At 41.4% G+C, this 20,169-nt stretch overlaps 1 protein-coding gene across 3 annotated transcripts in view; it reads right to left on the reverse strand.

Moving 5' to 3' along the window:
- The window catches only part of tk2 (thymidine kinase 2), an 87,268-nt gene that overhangs the window by 33,513 nt on the left and 33,586 nt on the right, over positions 1 to 20,169 (reverse strand). For all 3 annotated transcript variants that reach the window (XM_039783192.1, XM_039783194.1, XM_039783193.1), the window contains exons 3-7: positions 20,117 to 20,169; positions 19,641 to 19,694; positions 18,011 to 18,100; positions 16,935 to 17,008; positions 15,340 to 15,428 (exon numbers count right to left, since the gene is read on the reverse strand). The exon at positions 20,117 to 20,169 is cut by the window's right edge and continues 22 nt beyond it. In XM_039783192.1, the coding sequence (XP_039639126.1) occupies positions 15,340 to 15,428; positions 16,935 to 17,008; positions 18,011 to 18,100; positions 19,641 to 19,694; positions 20,117 to 20,169 (360 nt within the window). The remainder of the gene's footprint in view (positions 1 to 15,339; positions 15,429 to 16,934; positions 17,009 to 18,010; positions 18,101 to 19,640; positions 19,695 to 20,116) is intronic.

A 20,169-nucleotide genomic window follows, 5' to 3' on the forward strand; every position in this document is an offset into this window, starting at 1 on the left:
TGCATATATCATCAAATGTCAAAGTCTGAAAATACAGCCGTTAAGATCTAGCGCAATCGTTACCCTTAACATCCTCATTATCAGTCCGAACTTTAATACTGTTCGTGACAAAACCTGCATGAAGAAAAGTGCGTTTGCCTATTACACTTTATTTCGTCTTCAAATTGTATCTCTGGGTGGGGGATACCACTAGTTGATGCTGTGATGGCAAGGTGTTAACAATCACAAATTGTTGTAAACATATAAATACTGCGGTGACCCCCGTGCGTAATGCTGCATGATGTCACTGCTGGCACTGCAGGAGGACTACGCTAATGGAAGAATCAGGAGAAAAAGAGACTTCAGCGACCATGATGATGACTGGCTAATATGCCTATTTAGATTTTCTAAAGCTGAGCTCTTGGCTCTATGTACTAAATTGGGTCCAGTAGAGGGCAACGCGCCGGAACCGTGCCATCCCGGTCCAAATACAGGTCCTCGCCACTTCTGGGGGAAACAGGCTGTTTCCAGAGGGAAATGTCAGACAGCTAAGTGTTTTTTTAAATAAATATTATATATAATCTTCAACTTTATCACTGAGGCTTGTTTGGATATAATATATAGTTCTGTTAAATCTTATCATATACGTCTGGTATATCGAAGCTGTCCCCGAGTGCCGTAATGCCTGCCGTTTTGGATGTATTATTAATATATGTAGTCTATAGATCAGGGTTCCATACACTGTGCAAGAACAGGCCAAATTATAATTCAATTTGCAGCAATTCCTGAACGTCTGAGAAGTTTTTTGCTTTTTCTCCGCCAGTCATGATTCGGTGTAACAACTGCCAATGTCATTCATATACTGATCAGCATTCACAAGGTGCTTTGTATTCTATTTATGGTTAAAAATGGGTGTGTACAGGGCGGGATAAGAGACTGATCCACGTACGCACGCTTGTAGGTAATCTCTGATTTATAAAGGGAGCATTGCTTACAGGTGTGCGTACACACGGTTTTATAAATCTGACTTTTGTTCGCCGTACGCCATTTTGGGCTTTTGGGCATATGTACACCTTATAGTAAGGATCCTACGCACAGTTTTATAAATGAGACCCCAGGTCTATTCTTTTCTTATGTGACGTCAATCCTTGCATTTGTTACCATGGTAACTTTGTGGAATGCCTGCAGGTGCAAAAAAGCAGACCCCCGCTGCAATTTAACCGAGCAAAGAATTCTGCTAACTCGGCTAGCATGGCAACGGCTAGCGAGGTTTCGGATGCTAACGCCGACAAACGTATGGAGGAGGCATGGCCAGGGTTCTGGAAAGGCAACAAAGCGGGCTTCAAATCAGCGGTCCGCATCGCAGTGAAGGAGGAGTTAGCAGAAATTGACACCTCGCTTCAACACATCAGGACAGAGCTGGAGAGGCAGGGAACTACAGTAAGAGATTTAATACAGCGACTAGACGAGGCACAGAAGGACAACAGACAGATGAAAAATACGGTGAAAGCATGTTTTGATGACCAGAGGAAATTTGAGCTGAAGTTGGCTGAACTGGAGGATAGATCCGAGAAGAAATAACGTCCAGATCATCGGACTGAAGGAGGGCAGCGAGAAAGATGACCCAGTTGAATTTTTGCAAAAACAGTTGCCAAAATGGATTCCATCCCTACAGAACAGGGCTACCATCGAAATTGACAGGGCACACAGAATCTACGGCAAGGGTGCAGTAACACGCACGCTGATTCTCAGATGTCTGAGATACTAGGACCGTGATGCCATTTTTCAGGGGGCGAGACAGGCACAGCAGGAAGGCCTGATTCGAGATTCCAACGCAACACTGCGCTTTTAGCCTGACTACAGCGCTTTCACCACCCAGCGGCGCCAGGGATTTATAGGAGTGTAGCACAAGCTACATGCTAAAGGCATCCCAAACTTTCTTATCTATCCGGCAACTCAGAGTAAATTGAGCAGGGAGAACATTCACATTCACTGCACCCAAGGAAGCGGACAAGTTTGAGAGCCAAGTTACAAGGAGCATTTGATTTGACGGCATTTTATAATCTGTCTATTACTCCTACACGGCTGATTTGTTTTTCATACAGTTTATTTCAGAAATTAATAGATGGTTGGTACTTAGTTTTCAGTTTTTTTGTAACATTGTTCATGTTTAACAGGAAAACATTAGACCTGTTTCAGTTAACCTGTGACTTTAGACAGGAGCTGTGTTTTTGTGCGAGCTGCATTTGATGCGGCCACGTATCCTACAGAGAGGGAAAGGGGTCTGCGGTCTTGGAGGGTTAGGGGATTTATTTTATGTTTTAACCACACCGTGCTTAGATCTAACAGCTCACCCTTTGTTACAAATTTATCAGTGAATTCCGGTAGTGTATTCAAGACATATGTGTACCTTTTGAAGATGGCTGAACTTTCAATCCTTTCTGTTAACATCAGGGGGCTAAAATCCTGGATTATTTAAAAAGGAAGAACATAGACGTGGCGCTTATTCAAGAATCACATTTGCTTAAAAGAGATGTAAATCGTCTACAAAATAAATATTTCAAAGTTGCTGCTGCATCTAGTGATGACACCAAAACCAAGGGCTCCATTGTTTTGCGGTCACAGAGATGCACACTCACCATAGACAACAGTAGTAAAAACTTGTCAGGCAGCATATCATATATATGTACTACAATAAGGAGTAGGAAAATAGCCTTTGTCTCAGTATATGCACCGGCTAGATATGATGAAAGCTTTTTCCCGCGCCTAACCAATTGCTTTCTCTCAATGAATACTCACTAATTATAGGGGGAGACATGAATGCGGTACTAGACTTAAATCAGGATAGATCAGCGGTCAGCCACACGAAAGCCCAAAAACACATCGCACATGTTTAATGCAGTTGTGGAATCCCACGATCTTACAGATATATGGAGAATGCACAATCCTCCTAGAAAGGATAACACTTTTTTTTTCCCCACACGTCACCGCACCCACTCCCGCATTGATTATTTTTTGTGCTCCAGTGAGCTTGATGTAATGTTCCACACAATAGCAACGGAACCAGCAATCCTGTCTGACCACAATGCACTGATAACCACATTCCATTATGATATGTTAGGAGAAAAATCTAGAAGGTGGCAATTTAATAATTCCCTTCTCCAAAACACAGCTTTTAATACAGAATTTGGAGCCAAACTAGCAGAGTTCATATCAATCAATACTGCCTCAGTTTCGGACCCGGCAAGCCACTAAAGGATTTATTAGAGATTTCACATCTTCCTTTTCAGCAAATTTGAAGAAAAAGAGAGAGGCAAGAATTGAGGAGTTGGAAGAATGTTCTAAATCGTTAGAGCAATCTCTTAAGACTTGTTTTTCTAAATCTACACATACTCTTTTAGTCACAAATCGAGCAGAGCTAAATGACGGAAAGGAGAGCTGAATTCATAATGCACAGAGTGAGGCAAAATTACTATTTTAACTGCTGTAAACCAAGCAAATTGCTAGCTCTGAAAATTAAAACAAAGCGAGTCCACAGCTGCTATCAATAGCATCGGCACGGACCGAGCATGCCGGGATTATCCATAAGGGCGGGCACTTGGGCCAGTGCCCAGGGGCACCAACCATTTACCCCGGGCCCCACACAAGCTTTAACAATATTTTCTGTAAATTGTTATATTCACTTGAAATTGTTGAAAGACCATACATTACTCGTTTATGAACACTAATTTCAAAATAATAATAATAAATAATAAATAAATAAATATTACATGACCACGATCACTCCCCAATCTGTCAGAGTTGAGTTGGTCCACAAGTACGCACAAATGTATCATTTGGGGGATGGGAGGGGCGGCGGCGGGGGGTTAACAATAATCAGAAGTGGCCTGTTTAACCGCCCAAAAATGTTATCATAATGATGAATGTAAAATATTAACGGTTATAAAAAATGATAACTGGTTGGCTTTCTTGATTCAATGTAATTGGCAAGCAAATAAAAACATTTATCACTCAAACCCCCCCCACCTCTGGGTGAGACTTGGTTGCGCCCAACCCTTCAACGTGTTTTCCATGCACTCAGCACGGCCGGTGCGCTCCGTCAGTTTATTCAGTATGCAGAGAAGTGTAAAAGACCGGTCCACAGTCTGCGCTTCTTTTCCTAGAACTTGTATTTTGTGCAATAAATCCCTATTCTTAGATCTAATATTGATAGTCTTTTGTCTACATCTTCTTCATTTTCGGTCCTTTTATGGTTGTGTTGTAGAGTGATATTAAGCTTTACTCCAAAATCTTGGCACTACGCCTAGAACGCTTCATTGAGAAGCTAGTCCACCCTGACCAATCATGGTTCATACCAAAGCGTCAAGCTGCAGACAATATACACAGATTACTCCATGTAATAGAAGAAGCCAAAAACCTCCCAACAACAGCAGCAGTTTTATCACAGGACGTGGAAAAGGCTTTTGACCGCCTAGAATGGAACTACCTGTGGCAAGTAATGGAGAGGCTTGGTTTGGGAGTCAAATTCATTGACATGGTACATACTTTGTATGCGAATCCCACGGCCATAGTCTCAACCAATGAAAAAGCAAAATTACATATTTGGGCATCACCATCCACACATTGCTACAGCAAGTTGTCCAGGGCAACTATACTAAGCCGATTTTACCCTGTCAATAGTTGAATAACGACAGTTCAGTGGTTAATAGGACATACAGTACAGGCCAAAAGTTTGGACACACCTTCTCATTCAATGCATTTCCTTTTTATTTTCATGACTATTTACATTGTAGATTCTCACTGAAGGCATCAAAACTATGAATGAACACATATGGAATTATGTACTTAATAAAAAAGTGTTAAATAACTGAAAACATGTCTTATATTTTAGATTCTTCAAAGTAGCCACCCTTTGCTTTTTTATTAATAAGGGAAAAAAATTCCACTAATTAACCCTGACAAAGCACACCTGTGAAGTGAAAACCATTTCAGGTGACTACCTCATGAAGCTCATTGAGAGAACACCAAGGGTTTGCAGTGCTGTCAAAAAAAGCAAAGGGTGGCTACTTTGAGGAATCTAAAATATAAGACATGTTTTCAGTTATTTCACACTTTTTTGTTAAGTACATAATTCCACATGTGTTCATTCATAGTTTTGATGCCTTCAGTGAGATTCTACAATGTAAATAGTCAAGAAAATAAAGAAACACATTGAGTGAGAAGGTTTGTCCAAACTTTTGGTCTGTACTGTACATAGAAGCTCAAAATCCCATTGACACCCCTTTACTATAAAAATCTCATATTTTGAAACTGCCGCTGAAAACAGGCGAATCTCAACAAAGCTAGTTGCTTACGTAAGCATCTCAGGACCTGTACCTTTGTCACGCCCATGGGTGTATTAAGAGAACGGTCACGCCCCAACATTTACATAAGCTACACAAATGACCTGAGATCAGGTAGTCTTCTGAATGTAGGTCGCGCAGATCTCTGCTATTCCATTACAAAATTCAATTCTGAAACTTTTTAATGCAAGAAATCAACTATGTAAAGCTCATATGGGCCGTTTACGAAAATGGATGGCTAATTGCAAATTTTGTCTGACTGTGTGTCGGAGTTCAGCGGCTAGTGCTGCCTGGGTTGCTACATCGCCGCCCTGCCTGTCCTCCTTCACAGACTCCAGCCTGCTGTGAGCTAGATTGAGCTCCGTCACGGCCGTCAGCCCGCGGTGCTCAATACCCGCGCAAACTCACCCTTTCTGGGTGACTGGACTACCAAACGCCGCTGCCCTGAAAGAGCTCCAGGGCCTGCAGGTCGCTTTTCTCCCTCCCCTCTTCCTGCTAAATGGCCGGTGTGTGACTGAGAGCGCGGTCAGCGAGCTTGTTACACCCGCAATCTCTTACCGTAGGTTCCAACTAATCTTATAATGGATATGTGTGTTGAGTTATTTAAACAAACGATGTGTGGAAATAAACACCTCTTGTCCGTGAGTCTCATTGATAGAGCCCGCGGTGAGCTGGAGTCCATCAATGAGAGCTAGCTAGCCTCCTCCTAACGAGACCTCTGAAATTCACAAAAATGCATTAAATTGAAATCCGAAATCGGACAAGTGTTAGCTAAGCTTTGTAAGACGTTGGGGAACCTGTAATATACATGCCTTGACGAAATTCAAACTGTAACTAGAACTGCAAGCAGTTATGACTGGGCCCAAGCCTCCGATGCCAGTCGCCTCCGATGCCAGTCGTCCCCGACATCCCGGGGAGCTGCGCCAGTCGCCCCGATGACACGGGAAGCTGCGCCAATGCGGGACCAGAAGCATTACGTAGGGGGGGCAAACGGTGAATATCGAGAGGTTTGATGCATGAGGTCTGCGGTACTCTGCCGTTGCAAATGTAGTGGTTAACCGTTCATCTCCATGCATATACAGACTACCTTTAACAATTCTCTACTATAAACAAACTTCTTAACCCCCCTGACCACAGGGGACAGCAGAGAGAAATGAGAGTGACTGAGCGGGTGGAGGGGGGGAGGCAGGTGTGGTGGTTGAAAGAGCAGGAGAGGTGGTCAGGTTGTTGTAAATGGTGTCATAGGCGCCGTTTGATATTTTCCTCTGTGGGTGCTCACATGCGCCGCGAAAAAAAAAAAAAGAAGTTGTCCACAGTTGTTTGCATTTCAAAATCTTAGGAAATGGACAGCGGCCGACACGAACACACGCGCCTATTAACTCGATAAAGCCGTAAAGTAGGCTTTCAACTCAGGACAGCGCCACTTCTCACAAATACAGACAGGATTGGAGATGAGAAGTTTAACTGACACGTAACCGCGATCAGCTTCGTGGGAAATTAAGAATCTATGCCACGGACATAACCAATCACACTATGACAGACTCTCCACTTAGCACAAACTACAATGTTTAATTGCACGGTATCAACGCCTATGAATGGTGTTGATTTTGGATTGAAAAAGTGGGAGAAAAGAGTTACATTTGTCCACTGTGAAGGTTGTAGAAACATTTTCAGGTGGGTTAAGATGTTTCTTTATTGTAGAACACCAGGGGAGCACGCAAAAGCGAAAACCAAAACGTAATGGTAGGAGGTAAACATCAGTAAATATTGAGAAGTGTGAGCTGCAAAGTCTTTGATACATTCCCATTGCAAATATTCCATTAACATTGATTAACAGGGCAAAACACTTATATGTTGATTATAGCACCCACTAATGGCCGATCTTTGCCAAATTTGGTACAAATCCTCAGAGCGGCATGCCCAACGATCAACACATTTACAGTTCTATATATTTTGAGTCATCCAGTGGAAAAATAAACATATTGAACATTATAACTCATAATGGACAAATGATTAACATTTCTTACACACAGTGTATCGATCTTGGATGTAACAGTATCGATTAATTTAACGTAGCAAAATTCCTTCCATAACTTTTTGTCAGGTCTATCTGGAGATGCTAAATACCAGGTTTCGTGCAGATCGGTCGCAGAGCCTAGGACGAGTTCAAAAAAGTTGGTTTTGCACATTGGTTGGTTTTGCGATATTGCGAAAAAACGTTTGCGCGGAAATGGCCGTAGCCTATATCAGTTAATTCAGCTTGATTCAAGGAACACGTGGATGTAAATTTCTAATGTGCGATGTGTATTGTGGGAGTTAATGACAAAAAAAAAACATAGCGCCACCTAGTGGTCAAATTTTTGGTAGGTGTGATCCATGGCCCATCTACCCTGTAAATTTAAAGTTGTTCACATTAGTGTAAGTGATGAATCTAGAGTTGGGTCACATTGGGTCCCATAGGCCACACCCACTTTGACCCCTCAGTACTCCATTCTAGCGTTGGCCTCAGGATTGGCCCCAGATGGTACCCATAAAATGTTTTATAAAATCGGATGAGCCGTTCATGAGATATAAACTTTTTGTACTTGTAGCGCCCCCTAGTGTCCAATTTTCGTAAAACGCATGGGGTACGTCCAGCGGGTCATGGCAAAGAATAATCTAAAGTTTGGCGTTGATAGCATTTATTTTGGCTGAGATATGGCAAAGTTGGTGTTTTCATAGTTAGCTACACAAATTAGTTTGTGCGTTATATGCACAATTTTTATCGTATAAAAATTCTTTCCATAACTTTTAGTCAGGTCAGTCTGGAGATGCTACGGTCCAAGTTTCGTGCAGATCGGTTCCACGGTCTAGGAGGAGTTTGAAAAAGTAGGTTTTTGATAAATCGAGATTTTTCATGCATAAAAGTCCAGGTGGAAATGGGCGTGGCCTATATCACGTGATTCAGTTGGATCCAGGGAACGCGTAGATGTATGGTTTTTGAATGTCGGGTTACGGTATGGAGTTATAGGGCCATACGCATTTTTTCTGCTATAGCGCCACCTAGTGGTGGAAGTGGGTCAATTTTTGCGCCTGAGGTCCTTGCGGAGTTTTGGACCAGTCCTGAAGATGGCAACCCCCCACCATGTACAATTTAGGCTGTAGTCTGAGTTTTAGGCGGAGAAGAATAATAATAAGTAAGAAGAAGGAGAAGAATAATCAGAAAAACAATAGGGTTCCACAGCGCCGCTGGAGATGTGAACCGCGTTGCCGTGCATACACGGTTCCCATGCCCCCATGGGCTTGGACCCCTAAATATACTATAGTTATGCCGAAAGTGTAGCAAGCTAGCCGCAATCTTTTCCCATTGTATTGAATGGGACATATAGCTAGCTAGCTGCTCCTCCTAACAAGACCCCTCACGTTCATAAAAATGCCTTAAATTGGACACAACGGTTAGCTTTGTAAGACCTTGGGGTAGCTGTGATATAAGTGCCGTGACGAAATTCAAACTGTAATTAAAGCTGCGAGCAGCAATGGATGGGCCCTCGCGCCTCTGCGCGCGTTGGGGTTACCGGCGGACGCTGCTCCTTGCGACCGTGCATTTGCGCGGCACTCAGACGCCGCAAATCATCACCAATGAAAAGGGAAATCCCCGCGGAGTGAACGATAATTCACACAAGATTCTACGTCATGTGGTTCATTAACTGTGAAAGGGGGCGTGACTAAAGCATATGGGGTGGGTCAAACCATCACCAATAAAAAAGGAAGTCTCTGCTGAGTTCATCGATACCTCACACAAGACTCTACCTTAGATGTGTCAGCATTTATGAAAGGGGGCGTGGCTTAAACATGGGGGGGGCGCAAACCATCACCAATGAAGAAGGAAGTCTCTGCTGAGTTCAATGATACCTCACACAAGGGTACACCTTAAACGGTTGATATGTTATGAAAGGGGGCGTGGCTTAAGCATAGGGGGTGGGCCAAACCATCACCAATGAAGAATGAACTCTCTGCTGAGTTCAATGACACCTCACACAAGACTCTACCTTAAACGGTTCAAATGTTATTAAAGGGGGCGTGGCCTGAGTAAGTGGGCATGGTTAAAGTATAGCTCAGTATCACATGTAGACCACACATAAGTTTCATGTAAATCGGATGATGTTTGTCATATAAGGCGCATTTCCTGTTGCCAGCGGGGGGCGCTATGACCAAAAGTCAATTTTGGCCTGTAGGTGCCCTCAGGCCTGTACCCTTGTCAATCGTGAGAAATTTCGGGCAGATACGACAACGTACACTCAAGTTACAACAACTTCTTTGTTCATCGCTAAACACTCAAAATCGCTGCCACGCCACACCCACACACCGTCTGACGAAAAGTTTTTCTTTCAATAACGTTTCATCGGTAAGGTGTTGAGATGGTACAGACCAAGTTTGAAGTCCATCGGATGAAATCTCTAGGAGGAGTTCGTTAAAGTATAGCACCTTGACTTTTAGGCCTACTTCCTGTTGCCACTAGGGGGCGTTATGACTTTAAGTAAATATCGGCCTTTCTTTGTTGGTTGGACTCTTATGAATCCTGAAAAGTTTCGAGCCAGTTGGACAATGTACACTCGAGTTACACCCATTTCCTGTTTCGGCGGCGAAACGCACAAAATGGCCACCCCGCCACGGCCACGCCCTATAACGAAAAGCTTTTCTTTTAACAACTTTTCATCTTTAACTTCTTAAGATGGCACAGACCGAGTTTGAAGTTTATCGGATGAAATCTCTAGGAGGAGTTCGTTAAAGTACGACGTGGAAATGGCCAAAATCACACTAATTTTGAACTTTGAAATCAAAATGGCAGACTTTCTGTTGGGTTTAGGGTATGGCTCTTATGAAGTTTTCTGTACATCTTGACATGGTACATATGTGTACCAAGTTTCGTGAGTCTACGTTAAACGCACTGCAGGGGCTCAATTTCTTTAACTTTCTAGGGGGCGCTAGCGAGCCATTTTTGTGCGCATATTCCCGAAACCCTTAAAATACGTAAATGTTCACCAGACTTGATGCGACCGCCAAATTTGGTTTGTTTTTGAATATGTTAAGCCCCTCAAAAAGCCATTTAAAAAAAAAAGAATTACTTCAGTTTCAATAGGGCCTTCGCCGCTGTCGGCACTCGGGTCCTAAATATATTCTAGTTATGCCGGCAGCCGCCCCGGTAGTGCAGTAATCTACAAAGGGTGACTTTGCCCTGGGTATGGAGCCAAGCAGACTGCCGCTTTCTCGTCAGACTGTGTGGAGCTCCTAAAGTCCGATGTGTGTGATTCGCTCAACCAACCAGAGCGCAGATCATCTAAATATTCATGAGCATACCATATTTGGAAGAAAAGCTCTTGTTACAAAAAGGGCCAAAACACAGGGATGCATAAGGGCCAATAAAATATCAACCAGGCCATTTTCAGCCCAACCAATGTTACATACCCCATTAGGCAGAGATGGGAGTAAGTCACACATGGGCAAGTCTCAAGTCTTAACCTTCAAGTCTCAACCAAGTCCAAGTCATTTTTTGTGACAATCAAGCAAGTCAAGTCATAGCTTTGGTCAAGTAAGTCACAAGTCAAGACATACCAAAGTTTCCATTTTTAAACAAGCTAAAGACAGTGATTATGAACTGCTGGAGTTTTATTTGAATTTTTTCCTACTCAATATTCAAAAGACATTGCGTCCACATACATCTGAAGAGTTTACATTAACACAGATAAAAAAGCACAGCCTAAAACTGACATTAGGCCAACAATAAATCAACATTGTTCAATATGCCTCAAACATGACATCCATCCATCTTCGTCCGCTTATCCGGTATCGGGTCGCGGACGATTTGATGTCAACCATGACATCAAATCATTAAATTCATTCAAACAATTAAAGTATAATGGTTCCTAAGTCAAATAATATTCTTCAAACATGCCTCACTTTTATGAGACAGAAACACATCCTTTAACCTTTCCTTCTCTTAAAGAACAAAACATATTCTTTAAGAGTAGCTGAATCCCACCATCACATGGAATGGAAAGTATATGTTATTTGTCAGTGTATTTGTGAGTGAATGTGTGCGTGTTTGAGAAAGAGTGAGTGAAAAGTTATTAATATTGGTGAGTGAATGTGCATGTCCGTGTGTGTGAGAGTGCAGTGTGTTGTATGTGTGTCTAGCTTTATTCACATACTTACGTCTGCATGTGTGTGTGTGTGTGTTTATGAGAGAGAGAGAGAGAGAGAGAGAGAGAGAGAGAGAGAGAGAGAGAGAGAGAGAGAGCAGTTTGTGTTGTGTGTGCCTAGTTTTATTCACTCTTACCGCCACCTTGAACAAAGAGGGGAGGGTGTGCTTATTCATGGCCAAAGACTGAAGGGAGTTCTGTCCATCACAAAAAAGTCCAAATAGTGGTTCAGCTGAATATCGGGACTGGAACCCGAATCTCTCCCGATTTGAAGTGTCTGATGAAATTCGACGTCGGAAATATTTGTACTGCAGACCTTGAAAACTGCCGTTCGTCTTTTTCTTTGCCTGGTCAGATGTGTAATCCTTATAGCCAAACTTTATTATTTTCTGTGCAGAGGGACATAGGCGCCGATTTATGTTTTCCTCTGTGGGTGCTCACACGCGCACACCCTTTAAAAAAAGTGTTTGCATTTCAGCGGCCGACACGAACACACATGCCATAATAAAGCCGTAAAGTAGGCCTAGCCTATAGGCTATCTTTCAACTCAGGACAGCACCACTTCTCACAAATACAGATAGGATTGGAGATGAAAAGTGGTGGTCAGTATTTTCCGTGGGTGCTCGAGCTCCGGAGCATTTTATTATATTATCGTTTAAAATAAAAAATGTATCTTAAAAAAAGAAAAGAAAAAAGTTGTATATGCATAATGCATTTACATTTTCTTTTGCTAACATGAGATATTTACACAGCTAAAAGCCATATTTAGCATTAGCACACGTTGATTTTAGCTTATTCATGTTGCCACATTTCGCAAAAGCGTACAAATAACACGGGTTTACAAACGTGCAATGTGTACGCCAAAGTAAAATTCTTCATGCATTATATACGTGGAGCACTCCAATTGAAGTAAGGGAGACCAGTGCGTTTTATATGCACGCGGCTCGCGTCGCCACGTTGTGTGTTATCGCAAGAACAGCGTCACCAAAAAAATAAATAAATAAATAAATGCTTGGGTTTAGGAAAAGAATGCAGGGAAAGGCTTTAGTAACACAAGAAAGTCACAAAATACATGGTACATAACCAAAAAAAACACGCTAATACCGATCTCCCACGTGAAAGTCCTGTGTTTTACCCATCCGCCACCCCAACCAGCCTCCTTACGCAGTCCCACGTCTCTTTATACTATAAACGCACCGGTCTCCATTACTGTAATTGGAGCGCTCCACGCATCTACTGTACGCACAATTTTACTTACTCTTATCCACAGCTGCTATATTTTACACATGCTGCTGGCGCTAAGACATCTAAATTACATAGTTTTGACTGGAACTGAACGCTCCGCTGTGAAGCTAGCAAGTACAGGATCTCGGTTTGCAGAGTTCAGGCTGTACCGGACTCTCCTGGGGTCTCATTTATAAAACTGTACTTAGGATCCTTACTATAAGTGTACGTGCGCCCAAAAGCCCAAAATGGCGTACGCGGATAAAAAGTCAGATTTATAAAACCGTGTGTATGCACACCTGTAAGCAATGTTCCCTTTATAAATCCAGAGATTACCTACAAGCGTGCATACGTGGATCAGCCTCTTATCCCGCCCTGTACACGCCCATTTTTAAACCATAAATAGTTAATGCAAAGCACCTCGTGAATGCTGATAATTATATGAATGACACTGGCAGTTGTTAAACCGACTCATGATGACTGTTGGAGAAAAAGCAAAAAACTTCTCAGACGTTCAGGAATTGCTGCAAATTGAATTATAATTTTGGCCTGTTCTTGCACAGTGTATGGAACCCTGATCTATAGACTACATATATTAATAATACGTCCAAAACGGCAGGCATTACGGCACTCGGGGACAGCTTCGATATACCAGACGTATATAAAAAATTTAACAGAACTATATATTATATATCCAAACAAGCCTTAGTGATAAAGTTGAAGATTATTTATAATATTTATTTTAAAAAAAACACTTAGCTGTCTGACATTTCCCTCTGGAAACAGCCGGTTTCCCCCAGAGCGGCGAGGACCTGTATTTGGACCGGGATGGCATGGTTCCGGCGCGTTGCCCTCTCTACTGGACCCAATTCAGTACATAGATCCAAGAGCCCAGCTACAGAAAATCTAAATCAGCATATTAGCCGGTCATCGTCATGGTCCCTGGTCCCCAGCATTACGCACGGGTTCACCGCAGTATTTATATGTTTACAACATTTTGTGATTGTTAATACCTTGCCAACACAGCATCAACTAGTGGTATCCCCCACCCCGAGATACAACTTGAAGACGAAATAAAGTGTAACAGGCACACTTTTCTTCATGCAGGTTTTGTCACAAACCGTATTAAAGTTCGGACTGATAACGAGGACATTAAGGCTAACAATTGCACAAGATTAACAGCTGTATTTTCAGACTTTGACATTTGATATATGCATGATACATGATATATGCACAGTTTTAAAGACAGATATTCATTATTTACACTGTGTTCTGCAGCTATCTAATGGTAGGGTATTTGATGCCATCCTGTATTCCATGCAGTCGGGCCATCCCCTCCTCCTGTGCTCGGTAGCAGACAATGTGACAGCGCCGATTAAATATTAAGAACACATTTTTATTTAAGATTTGAGTTGGAGGTGTTTATGGAACAGATATCACTCAGTACAAGCGCAAATAACACTGCTGGATTTCATCTTCATGGTAAAGTGGATGATATGGAGTGAAAGAATGTGCGTGAGGCATCAATACTAGAAAATATTACGAGTAATCTTATTCCCATTTACTCATCACTTATCTGCCCATTAGGTTTTATATTTTGAATTGTTACCTGCCACTAGATTTATGTTTTTTTCCTTGACATAAATACAGAAATGTATCAGAATGCAGGAAATGAAGTCTTTGACTGGCATACAGACAGCAGTTAACTAGTTTTTTATTTTGTTTTGCATGTGGCCGGGCTAGCTCAGTTGGTAGAGCAGGCGCACATATAGAGGTTTACTCCTCGACACAGTGCCGGCAGGTTCAACTGCGACCTGCGGCCATTTACTGCATGTCATTCCCCCTCTCTCTCTCCCCTGCCTTCATATGTCCTATGGAAATACAGGCCTAAAATGCCCGAAAAAATAATCAAAAAAAAAAAATCCTCGCTCACCCATCGGAAAAAGTCTGTAAAGATGTGATGTTTGCCCAGTTTTTGCTACAATTGATGTGAGTAGCAGCTATAAGTTCAGTAATAATTGCCCTGGTTGTTACTATCATTTTGATATAGGAGTTATAATTATTAGCAATATGTTAGGTAGTGCCACTGCTCACCTTGTGCATTTTTATTTATAGATTTAAAAAAATATATTGTTTTATTGTTTTTTCTGTTTATGATGTCTTTGTGTGGTGTTGAAACTTTTTTAAAAAGCAATAAAAACTGAATTAAAAAAAACCATTACAGATTTAGTTTCCAATCAATCTTCATGTCATATTTGTTTTAATGCGTATCTGTCAGAATTAATAAAATTCTTTAAATTGAATAAATCTTTATTAGAAACCTTTTTTGTGAAACTGTATTAATTTGTCACATACAAAAATTGAATTGAGTGAAATTCAATCTCCGCATTTAACCAATCCTAAATATTAGGAGCAATGGACAGCTACATACAGCGTCCGGGGAGCAACTTGGAGTTCAGGGTCTTGCTCAAGGACACTTTGACATGTTGCCGGAGCAGCCTGGGATCGAACCACCAATCTTGTTGTTGAGGGCAGACCCACTCTACCTCTGAGACATAGCCACCCCCAATAAAATACATTAAATGTGTTTGTGTCCCTGCTTTGTGTATTCTCACCAATCAGATCAATAGGAATGGAAATGTTAGTTGTGAGCCAATCGAACCACTCGCTGAGAACAGCATAGTCCACTTCTGGCATTTTCCCACTAAAAAAACCCAAACAGAAACAAAATTGTAGGCAATACGATAATCTAAACCATCAAAGTTTGCCAACCATTACATATTTTAACATATAAATGTTTATGATTCCTTTAATATTTCTGTCTGTATTAGGTCATTTGGGGCATTTCTAGTACCTTCATTTCACAGGTATTACAGTATATTCACTGTATAAGCCAAGAAAACAGATATTCAGCCTATTTTATAAACAGTGTCTCTACTGAGACCATTTTATATAGTGTGATATAAAATTAGTCAACAATGATAAAAGGGTCTATACATATTGCCCACCTTCACTGTGTTGTTTCCTAGCATAAATGGTCTCATCTTGACAGAAAACAACTCAGCTCCAAGAGGTATTAAATATAGACTAAAACCTTCTGTTCTGTAACAGAATCCATCAAACCAGCATGAGAGTTTAGCTGAAATTGTACGCTGTATACAGTAGATATATTCATCTACTCTGCTGGGGTCTCATTTATAAAACATAGGATCCTTACTAAAAGTGTAGGTACGCCCAAAAGCCAAAAACGGCGTACGCCCAAAAAAAAAAAAAATCTGATTTATAAAACCGTGCATACGCACATCTGTAAGCAATGTTCCCTTTATAAATGACAGATTACCCACAAGTGTGCGCACCAAAAAGAAGAGACGAGACGTAATACATCTCTACAACAGCAGGGGGCGCTAATCTGTATTGTTGCCCAAGGCTGATTGGACGAACGCGTCACATGGGTTTGTTTTCTCCGGACAGTCAAAGCCAGACTGTCATGGCGGCCGTTCAGAATACAATCTCATGTTGTACTAAAATAGTTCACTGAAACATGTTTCTGAAAAAATTTCAAGCGAGAAATAGGCCATGCAGTTGCTGAATCTGTCTTCATTTCAGCTCAACAAAGTTTAAAAGATTTGAGTCAGATTTTGAGAGACTCTAGTCACTTCATTCTGCTCGCCATTTCCGGGGGAGTCCCGACTGCCCTGCCGGCGACTGAACATGTCAGGTCGGCCAAAATGAACGCCGACGGCCCCCCAGACTGACGACGCGTGGGACACACCGAACAGATTCAAGTCACTGACCTCGCCAGACTGTCCAACGGCCGATAATCTCCTTGGTGCATCAGCACCTTTACACTGCTGCATTTACTCTTCGTGATAACGTGGATGATATGTAGTGAAAAAATGTGCGTGAGGCATCAATACTTGAAAATATTACAAGTAATCGTTTTTCCCACATTTATTTTCTGCAGTCTGACTTCAGTTCACCACCTCACCATCTGCGTCCCCAATTCCCATTGTCTCCAAAATGTGCGTACGCAGGGGTCAGAGTTTGTGTGGAGGACCGTACATTCTCCGGTCAAGTTCGTTTTTTATAAATAACATTTGCGTGGGAAGTGGCGTGCGGACATTTTCAGCCCCGTTTTGTGCATATGCCACGTTTATAAATGAGACCCCAGGTCTGATCCAGGCGTGGACATTTGTCAAACCACAGATACCTTTTGAAGAGATTCTCCACAAAGATGTACTTGGCACTGAAGATGGACCTCTCCATCATTCTGACAAAGGATGACTGGAAACAACAAGAAACATTAAGTTCATACAGCTGATTGCCTGATGAGGTCATATGTTTGCATCCCCAGTCCATGGCTACCAATGTGTTTGTCAGCACTGCAGGTTGACATAGTGTATTTGAAAGGGTTTTATTTTTAAAAGTGGACCCTATTTTCCCATGTATTGGTGTCTAAGTGACTAAATCTTTGAAATTGGTCAAGTATTGAGCGAGATTGCTGTAACCGTGAGGTGCCAACCGGGCTGCAATGTAATCCAAAAGGGCAAATGTGCCTCATTTATTTCGTCCACTATAAGTGCTGTTTCTGCGACTGACAGACTCAGGTTGTTATTAGTGTCTGACAACATTATGGAAATGATCCCTACAGAGTAAGATCCTATTTGTTTAACCAGAAACAGCTCAGAAAACCCTGCCACTTAACCCACCAGACTCTATTTAAATAAACAGTAATTTTAGCCTGTATAGTGCCAGCATATTTTCACATGTAAATGCGTAAATTAAGGGTTTATTTCAACCAAACCAGAGTGGTGATTGTTGATACAGCGGAAAGACAAATTAAAACGGCTTTGGATAGTTTTATTTTATTTCTGTCGACTTTGAATGAAGTGCATTTCACGAAGATAAAATTACTATTTGTATAACTGGAATCTAGTGGGTTTGGCAATAGCGATTTAGGGGAAGTTTCATGTTAAACAAAAATGATCTTACTATTTAACAAAAAGGTCCATCTCAGTAGGAATCCTTTCCATGATGCTGTCAGACACTTATAATAATGTGAGCATGTCAGTGGTAAAAACAGCACTTTTAGTGGAAGTAAATTGAAGGTTCAATTGCCCAATAACTTTGTATAACTATGTAATTACAGTGATTTTGCTTAATACTGGGCCACTTTTGTTGTTCCATCAGTTGCTTGGACACAAAATCATAGGAAAATAGAAAAAAAAACTCTTTAACTAGTATACAATAAGATGGGTGCATAGGTGTAGCGAACAGTACACTTACTCTGGCTAGCATGTGCCTGTCCAGCATGGTGAGTTGAACATATGTCTGCAGAGTGATGCCCCAGCGCTCAGGATCCTGGTACATCAGAGCCTGTAGGGACAGAGACAATCAATTCTAGTACCGGACAAACCACTGGAAGCATTTCCACAAGATTTAAGCTGGATAATCATGGTGTCCATTAGGCTAAAATTCACATGCACATACAGTAAACAGGATATATCCAAATCAACTAAGTAGGTCAACTAAGGGTCAGTTCACAAAAGGGTCAGAAAACAAATGTTCTCTCTTCCCTCTACTGGTATCTAACCATGTAGGTAGTTTGTCTGTCTCTGAGTCTTGCAACAAACAATGTAGCCCCTACAGTAGGTCTGCACATCTTTAGTTTTGTTCATTAAAACCTATTCTCCAAATAATTTTATGTCTTAACCGATTTTAAAAGTCTGATGTCAGGTCAACACAAGGACACAATGATAATATTTACTAGGGGTACAACGGATCACAAAACTCACGGTTCGGATCACGGATTGGATAAATTTTTGGATTACCACAAAAAAGGAGGGAATTCAAATAAGTTATTAAAAATGTAATAACAATAACTTTTAACAATAATAACTTCTTTCAACAGTAAATTGCTGTTAAAAGACAAAAACAGATGAGAAAAGGGTATTTTACAATAACTTTGAGGTTTACCAGTTTCAAGTAAATGCAACATTTAGTCACGTCTGTGTTGTTTTTCCGACAACAGCAGTAACCAAGTGCTAGTTTGTGTCTTTTAGCTAGTGGTGTGCAATATTTGGTATTGATCCGATGGGGCCAGTATCGCCAATGCAGATACTTTTTAATAATTAAGGTGGATGCATCATCAAATTGCTAAATCTGAAGGAATTTTTATGACCTTAAGTGTTTTTGTGATTTTATCTTTGGATTATTAATAAGTTAAAACCCAGGAAAGAATTTTCAAATGCTTGAATACATCTGTTCTGTTACCACTGTATCTTACAGCCTTTTTACAAATTCTACAGCTTTCCGTTGTTTAATTTTCGGCCTGAAAATATAGTCACACAGCGCTCCTCTTCCTCTCTGCCTTTTTTTCTGCTCCGTCTCTGTCCTGCTTGTGTGTGTGTGTGTGGCTGGCCACCGCCGGGCCTGGCTGCTTGCTTGGCGTGTTTAATCCAGCTACTAGCTAACAGTAGGCGAACATCAACGGCTGCTGCCAAGTGTAACTTTAGTGTTAAGTAGCGTGATATGCAGCGATGCTTCTGTTGCATCCAACGTCTGTTTTGGAGCATCAGAGAGCAGCGCAGACATTTAAGTGGCACCGAAATCCGTGTTGCTATTCCGTCCGGTAGATACCCGTCATTTAGGCACCGGTGTCATATTAGCACCAGATTTTAACATGCGCTGTTCACGTGAACTGAAAATTGCGTTGCCTGTATCCTTTCATGGCAACCCTCTATCGAGATTTATCGGCCTACTTAAGTAACAGCAACAGTAAAAATGTATTTCACACTATTATTATGGTTAAACTTTGCAATTGATCCGCAGTTCACATGCATTCCGAACCATGAGTGTTGATCCATACGGACCATGGACCAACTATGGTCCGTTACACCACTAATATGTATTATACCAAAGGGTTGTGTCCACGGACATTCCTCCATTTAGAGACTGGTTCCGTAAGGACCTGGAACAAAAACAAAAAGGAGAATCATTAATGAACATTTCCAAGGTCCAGGGTTTTGCTTTCATGACTCAATAGTAACATTGCTAACAACTTGGTGCGCTAAAACACGGGATTTTAGAATTAAATGTTCATCTGAATGTGAAACTGAGACCACAGTTTTTTCATTTTGACTTTCAATTCTTATTTTTCCCCACATTTATGACTGCCCTAATTACAAAAGGAGGGAATGGAAGTCAAAGGATTAAGGCAAAGGAGGGACGCATACAAGGTGTAAAAAGCTAAAATATTATTTTATTATAAAGCTTTTAACCCAAAATCTGACCATGCCCCTCGTGTCAGACAGCAGCCATGTTACAACTCAGGCCAATTTGGGTAACAACTAGAGTGATACTTTCTGTTGGGAGGACTTTGATTTGTTGTACCTCTATATTGCTAGTTTTGCTGAAATACTCCAGACATGTTGTCTTCCCACTGG

Source organism: Perca fluviatilis, chromosome 19, assembly GCF_010015445.1.
Source record: "Perca fluviatilis chromosome 19, GENO_Pfluv_1.0, whole genome shotgun sequence".
Lineage (NCBI taxonomy): Eukaryota > Metazoa > Chordata > Actinopteri > Perciformes > Percidae > Perca > Perca fluviatilis.